This window comes from Giraffa tippelskirchi, chromosome 2, assembly GCF_054371585.1.
Source record: "Giraffa tippelskirchi isolate mGirTip1 chromosome 2, T2T-mGirTip1v1.2.pri, whole genome shotgun sequence".
NCBI classification, from domain to species: domain Eukaryota; kingdom Metazoa; phylum Chordata; class Mammalia; order Artiodactyla; family Giraffidae; genus Giraffa; species Giraffa tippelskirchi.
The window spans coordinates 168,391,424-168,399,349 of NC_137276.1; the positions used below are offsets into that span (position 1 = coordinate 168,391,424).

At 38.7% G+C, this 7,926-nt stretch overlaps 1 protein-coding gene across 1 annotated transcript in view; it reads right to left on the minus strand.

Moving 5' to 3' along the window:
* LOC145538909 (solute carrier family 15 member 2-like) overlaps positions 1-7,521 on the minus strand; it is a 31,637-nt gene extending 24,116 nt beyond the window's left edge. The window contains 5 exon segments of the mRNA XM_081571818.1: positions 1,017-1,116; positions 2,220-2,312; positions 4,670-4,811; positions 5,468-5,555; positions 7,384-7,521. Of these exon segments, the coding sequence (XP_081427944.1) occupies positions 1,017-1,116; positions 2,220-2,312; positions 4,670-4,811; positions 5,468-5,555; positions 7,384-7,521 (561 nt within the window).
* Positions 7,522-7,926: the final 405 nt, after the last annotated feature.

The window sequence follows — 7,926 nt, forward strand, 5'->3', positions numbered from 1 at the left end:
GTGTATTTTACTTCCTCTTCTGGTCCCCACTTAAATCTTTTCTACTCAACCATGTGTATAGTTCATTATGCATAGAATCCCACTTGCCAGAGGCTGGTTATTTCTCCAAGGTTAGCAAGCAGTTATATTCTATGGACCCTCGGGCAGATGAAGAATATAAAATAACTCAAATGTTCTGATGAGTTAGAGGAAAGAAGGAGGACAAATCACAGAGAAAGAACAGAAAAACAGATACATGATAAATAGCTATAGAAGAGGAAATAATACATGAAGAGAATCAAAAAGGAAAACTGAGAGGTAAAAAGAAGTTAGAAATGTTCTCTGATCCAAGAATAGACTATTTCCCTTGCCTGGTTGTCGCTGCTTCCTTAACAGACCCATTTTTACATTTATGTCAGTGCTTTTTCCCCACTGACAGTGGAAAGTATTTAGGAAAAGAAGAAATGATCATCCAGACATGTTCATCTAGAGAAACTCATTCTGTTTTATCCCAAATGGTCATTTTCCCCTTTCATAGAATCCTGAAGCTAGAGATGCTTAAATCATCTCCACACTACCCACCACCTCCCATTCCCAAAGTGATGACCATGTATCTTCTAAAATACCTCAAGTGAGAGTAAACTCACTACTTGTAGCTATTTGAAGTTTTTCTTTCCATCAAACAAAAAGCTGATTTTCTATAGCTTTCTCTTACTGATCTTTGGATTAATTACTGACATCCTTCCAATATCTATAGACAGTTGTAATATTCTTTTTAATCTTATCTTATCCAGGCTAAATATCTCCTTTTCCCTCAACCTTTCCTCATAAGATACACCTTTTAGTCCATTTGCCACCTTGGTCACTTTCCTTTGAAATGTTTCCATTTTTCTCTCTATTAATGACCAGTACCCAGCACTGAACACAACTCTTCACATATGATCTGATAGTGGATTACTTCATTCTTGGCAAATGGCTACCTGTCATTTAATGCCTGCTCTACTTTTTTGAAAACATAGAAATGATAGGACTCTTACATGTTTTTCTTCAAACTGGTCTCCACCAAAAGCTGCCACACAGGGTTTGATACCTCCTGTCCCCAAAGCTATTAGACTCAGGCCAACCATTGACAGGACTCTGAAATGGAAATGTGAGAGTACTAACCATACTGATGCTAAACACAACTGTAGACATGGAATATAGAGCTATAAGAGAAAAACTGTGTACAAGGGCACGACCTCCTTCACATTTCTATACAGTGGGCACTTTCCAATGGTTTCCTCCTAGGAGAGACCTGGGAGCATTTACAATCTTCATAATCCTTGAGTTTCTGCCAGAAAGTATCATTACATGGGAAGATTTTGTCCCTGATAGTTTCATTTACCTCATGTGTGCAATATATAGAAGCTGATACTCAAGGAACTCCAGAGTTAAGGCACTGGTTCTCAGTTTCATTATAGTCAAAGGGACACTTCAATAGAAAGTCCTTGTGAACTTTTATCCCATATATCCTTAGTAACTACAAAATACAATTTTAAGTTAGTCATAACTAATAGGAGAAATGTCAGTGATTTCTGATAGGACAACAATAATAAGGTATCTAATATCCATTAAATCTCAAACAAAATTCTTAACTGACTGGAAAATATACATATAGGCATACGATAAACAAGAATATATATTATCTGCTTCTTGGATAAGTCTAATTCTCTCTACTAAATGAACCAACAGAAATCAGAATGTATCAAGAGTTTGGCATCATAAGCATCAATAGCTTAATAAAGAGGAACAGAGCAACTGGAATATATGGACTACACAGAAATGGAAATAATCCGAGCTTTGAATGTGAATTCTACACTATATTATAAGGAAGTATCACAGGCATATTTTTTTGACTGTTTCAAAGTACAAAGTGTGGATGGGTGAATAGGTGAGGGAATATGGAGGACATGAAAGTTTTCATGTCTTCAAGCATATGAATAGTTTTCATGGAAAGGATACTAAATGGGCATCCTACAAATCCCCAAATATTTAATAAAAACAAATGAGCTCAGATAACGCAGGAAAGAGTTCAACTGATCAATTTTTTTTCTTAATCAACTTGGTAATAAAACAGTATGTTAGAAATAAAGGAACATCTCTGGTAAGAAGATAGAGAAACATCTATAATGAATGCATGAGACATTTACCTGTCCAGCAGAGAAAAAGTGGTTCAGTTTTTATTCCATGATATTACTCACATGTGTAAATTTTGTCCCCCTAGTATTGGTAAGGTACTCATAGACTTGATCACATGGCCAAGCACATACACCAAGGAGAGACAGATGACTGTCCTGTTGAAAGAGTTAAATCAATCAGTCTACAAACAGAATGCAGAGATTTGAGTAATACAGACTCAGAATTTATACTATTCTCAGTGCCAGGATAAATGAAGCAGGAGGAGGAAGAGTTGGAGGAGAAAAGAATTATCTGAGAATGCAAACAGATTTTCTCTTAGAAATTTTTGATATTAATTACTAAGTTCAAGGCTACAAAAAATCATGCAGTAAAGATACTTTTTAGTTTCATTCAACCTAACATTTCCCCAAACTTATTTGACTATGAGAGTTTTATGTTCCTACATACCATTCATCAGATCCTATACAACCAATTTTCAACAAAATGGACTTTGAGAAATGCTAATTTAGACAATTGTGGAAAATTCTGAAAGAGATGGGAATACCAGACCATCTGACCTGTCTCTTGAGAAACCTGTATGCAGGTCAGGAAGCAACAGTTAGAACTGGACATGGAACAACAGACTGGTTCCAAATAGGAAAAGGAGTACGTCAAGGCTGTATATTGTCACCCTGCTTATTTAACTTATATGCAGAGTACATCATGAGAAACGCGGGGCTGGAAGAAACACAGGCTGGAATCAAGATTGCCGGGAGAAATATCAATAACCTCAGATATGCGGATGACACCACCCTTATGGCAGAAAGTGAAGAAGAACTAAAGAGCCTCTTGATGAAGGTGAAAGAGGAGAGTGAAAAAGTTGGCTTAAAGCTCAACGTTCAGAAAACTAAGATCATGACATCTGGTCCCATCACTTCATGGGAAATAGATGGGGAAACAGTGGAAACGGTGTCAGACTTTATTTTTTTGGGCTCCAAAATCACTGCTGATGGTGATTGCAGCCATGAAATTAAAAGACGCTTACTCCTTGGAAGGAAGGTTATGGCCAACCTAGATAGCATATTTAAAAGCAGAGACGTTACTTTGCCAACAAAAGTCCGTCTAGTCAAGGCTATGGTTTTTCCAGTGGTCATGTATGGATGTGAGAGTTGGATGGTGAAGAAAGCTGAGTGCCAAAGAATTGATGCCTTTGAACTGTGGTGTTGGAGAAGACTCTTGAGAGTCCCTTGGACTGCAAGGAGATCCAATCAATCCATCCTAAAAGAGATCAATCCTGGGTGTTCATTGGAAGGTCTGATGTTGAAGCTGAAACTCCAATACTTTGGCCACCTCATGCGAAGGGTTGACTCATTGGAAAAGACCCTAATGCTGAGTAGGATTGGGGGCGGGAGGAGAAGGGGACGACAGAGGATGAGATGGTTGGATGGCATAACCGACTCGATGGACATGGGTTTGGGTGGACTCCGGGAGTTGGTGATGGACAGAGAGGCCTGGCGTGCTGCAATTCATGAGGTCGCAAAGAGTCGGACATGACTGAGCAACTGAACTGAACTGAATTTAGACAATTCCATAGATGACAACTCCACAAAATATCTGAGTGATGGATACCTGAGATCCATCTCTGGTCCATGAGGATGATGTTATAGGGTACAACTATAACATTATCCCCAAATATCTCTTGGTACTATTTTCAGGGACTTAAAATATACTGATGGAGAAGGCAGTGGCACCCCATTCCAGTACTCTTGCCTGGAAAATCCCATGGATGGAGGACCCTGGTAGGCTGCAGTCCATGGGGTCACTGAGTCAGACACAACTGAGTGACTTCCCTTTCACTTTTCACTTTCATGCACTGGAGAAGGAAATGTCAACCCACTCCAGTGTTCTTGCCTGGAGAATCCCAGGAACAGCAGAGCCTGGTGGGCTGCTGTCTATGGGGTCGCAGAGTCAGACACGACTGAAGCGACTTAGCAGCAGCAGCAGCAAAATATATTGAAATGAATAGACCATTAGTCTAACTCATGAAAATATTTATTGCATTCTCAAGAAAGAAACTATAGAAGGAAGTCAGAAAAGAGAAACAGAGATGGTAAAAGAGCTGTAGAGAGGGACTTATAAGAAGATACTAAAAAGGTTGAAATGACTCAATCTGGAGGAGAGATGGATAGTATATCAAATCACTATTAATATATTGAATTTTACAGTTTTTTGTGGGCAACTATCTCTGTCACCTGAGATCAGAACAAGAATTGGTCTTAAACTTCAGCATGGAAGGTTAAAATTAGATATAAGAAAAAAATCCCTCCTGACAGAAAAGGGGATAAAAATATTGGAAACACTGATTATGAAGAAACAAAACCTTTCTGTATTGTCAGTCTGACAGAGATTCTTATTTGTCATGGATGACACAAATATATTCTTGCTTGGAAGCAAGAGGCTAGAAGTGACAGTCTCTGTGCGATTAATCGATGACACTTCTTGGAACATGACCTCCCATCGTCCTTGTCCTTACTTGAATTTTCCCAACCATGAGTCAGCAATGGCTGCTTCCAAGATAGGAATGAAATAACAGAGGCTGCTGAAGGCGTGGTACACGGATGTGGAAGTGCCTTCACTCCAGTGCAGGTAATACAGGAAATACAGGGTCAGCACAGCTAAGCAAAAAAAAAAAAGAGAGAGAGAGCCAAAACAAAATAGATGCATTAAAATTATTTATGGAGGAAGAGAACTTTTGATAGATCTTTGAAGGTGATCTTGACCTTCAACAGTCCAATCAGTGAAGCAAACTGAGGAGTGACTGTTGGGGAGTAGAAGGGCCCTTGGGAGTTGTGGTGGTAAAAGGGGCTATGCTTAGTCTACAAACGCAATATTGCCTTCAGTCTTTGTGCGTATATCATCATTTAGGTCAATCTGAAAGATAACATGGGGCTTCTAATATCCCTTCCTTCTCCTTCCCCCAAGAATCAGACATGACTTAGTGACTAAACCACCACTCTCCTTCCCAGCAACAGTATAATCCACAGACCTGAAGAACAGAAATAAAGAATGGAATGCCATTGGTGAGAGTTTCTCCACTTATATTCTCATAGGCTGTATTCTGGTTTCCAATACTCCTTTCTGTTTTTGGTTTTTATGAGTTAGCAGGTGAAATCCCATCATGTATTTTTTTGGACATCTTCACCAAAGGAAAGGACAAACTGGATGAAGGCAGAAAGAATAGATAAGGGAAATAAGTGCATATAAGACAGGTTGTTACAAACATGGGGGGAGAGTGAGTGGAGAAAAGTAGGACTTGGGGACACAAAATTACCTTTCATGCCATAATAGGAAAAGCGCTCACAGAATTCATTCACCACAATGAAGACAATACTCAGTGGATAGTTGGAGCCACAGATTTTCTAGGAAACAAAAAGACACTAGTTCAAGCATGAACAATATTTCCCTATTTAGAGCATTATACTGTTTCACCTCAGAAAATACCATTTAAGTCACCATGATAGGTCATGCGAAGCAATGGTTCCTACTCTTCATGAAACAGCCAGTATCCTACTAAAAGTGCTTGCATTGCTGATTTAGCAGTCAGAGAAACCATTCTGAATATTCCTTTGTCCATCATTCATTTAATATGGAACTGCTTAGGCATTTCTTGATACTAGACACCAGGACTTGTTCATCTTCCACAAGCACTAAATGGAAAGCCTGGGGCACTGGGCAAGAGAATAATCATCCTTATTTCTAGGAACATAACAAAGAGTTAGCCTCTAGAGCACATGATGTCCAGGCAGTTACACTCAGATGTCAGTACCCTGCTTAGCTCCACTGTGTAGATTAATCTTTCTGTCCCCTGAGAAGAATCTTAGCAATATAAAGACTTCCTGTCAGGCACAGAACCCAATACAGATTCCTAAAGGTAAGATGATTGGTCACCTTGACCTTGGGCAGAGAATTCCTAAATCCTGTCAAATTAAATATCCATTCTTTCTATGAAATAGAGATTCTGTAACATTTTCACACTAATCCTTTTGGCATCACAAGGACTATGCTATTCAATGCACTGTATCATTCAGAATAAGAGGAATATCATGTTTTATTTCAAATCCCTACCCATTATGATAGTTCAACCAACATGAGAGAGAGATGGAGGTATGTGTCCTTGGTTCAACTGAAACTTATCATGAGATTTTTTTTTAATTGCTTTTTCATATACATAAGATGTATGTATGTATACGTATGTATAAGTAATGTATAAGATGTATATGTACATACATCTTTGTAAGCAGCCTCAAATTCTTTGGGGCCAGAAGATACATGATTAACTAAATAAATGATAAACTAATAAATTAATGTACTCATTCTTTTATCCATATGGATATATAAATAGCTCTCCAAAATATGAATATATATTAATATATAATAAAAACTTGCTTGAAAGACATAATGAATAGTCTTTTTATTTTTCCAGTTCACAGCTTAAGAATCATGCAACCTGAAGTTTACTCAACACGCTTCTACTAGCTATGTAACACTGTCACTGGTGGTACTCAGATACTGATCCAGTCATTGTCACTACACCTGCCTTTCTATTTTAGTTTTGTTATTCTAAAAAACTACCATATCTAGGATACTACTTAATACTACTTCTTCGCTTGTAGTAAGACCTCAATAATACTTGCTGTAGGCTCTCTTCTTACAAGATTTTGATATGAGGATTAAATCCCAAGTGTATAAAGTAAAACATTATTGTTACTTCCTTGTTTCTCTGTCCTTTTGCCTACTGTAAACTGGAACACAGTAAGAGAGGCCAGATCTATTCTAAAACTTCTCTTGATGTCCAGCATAGACTCTGTGTACAGGGGAAGTTAAGGGCTGAGTTTTGGTGTTCTTTTGGTAAAGAAAGAACAATCAGGTACAGTTCTCTAGAAAGAATACTTGCCAAGTTTTCCTGGACATGCAAATTGTTTTTTCTTAGAAACTCAGAATATACAATGAAATACAGCCAAGTCCTGGATACCCACTGAAGAACTCTGACCACCTCCTGCTGCTGCTTCCTCTCCTAAGTTAAAAGAAACTCCTGTTTAGATCTGGTTTACACGTTCAGTCTAACTCCAAGAAAGAAAAGTTTTTAATACTCTAATGCAGCTCAGCCTGAAGCTCCAGGGGCCAAGGAGGAGAACCAACAGAGTAAGTCTGTTCCTGTCAGAGGCAGAGATGAATCCCAGGACTCACTGGAGATGGCTTCTTTGGAAAGTTGGAGGATTGAGGTGGTACCTCTTCAGTGGAGACAGGTAAAAAAAGAGTTTCCTTGGATTCATTTTTCTGGAAGGGATTCATGGTTGGCTCCTCACTCTCTCTCTCTTTAAGCATGTGGCTTTGGTAGGCAGTTGGGACAACTGCCAGCTACTGTGAAAAAAGAGGACTAGGTTTAACCCTGTGCCCGGTGAGTGTCCGGCTTCAACAGCTGCCTGCAAAGCAGAAAGCAATAGAAGAAAGGATTGAGTCTCAAAGACTAATTCAAAAGAATGTTTACATAAAAGGTAGAGGTCAGGAAAGTGAAACTAACAAATCCTGGAATGAGATAGTATAATGCTGGAGAATTGCAAATGAGTGAAAATAGTTAAGAATACAATGCCTGAAGCATAGCCTGGAGCACAGATTTTAAAATTGATTTCAGGGTGACAAGAGCTGCCTTTACTGCACAACTACTGTGGGCTTTTCCAGTAAGTCATGTATGGATGTGAGGGTTGGACCATAAAGAAACCTGAGCACCAA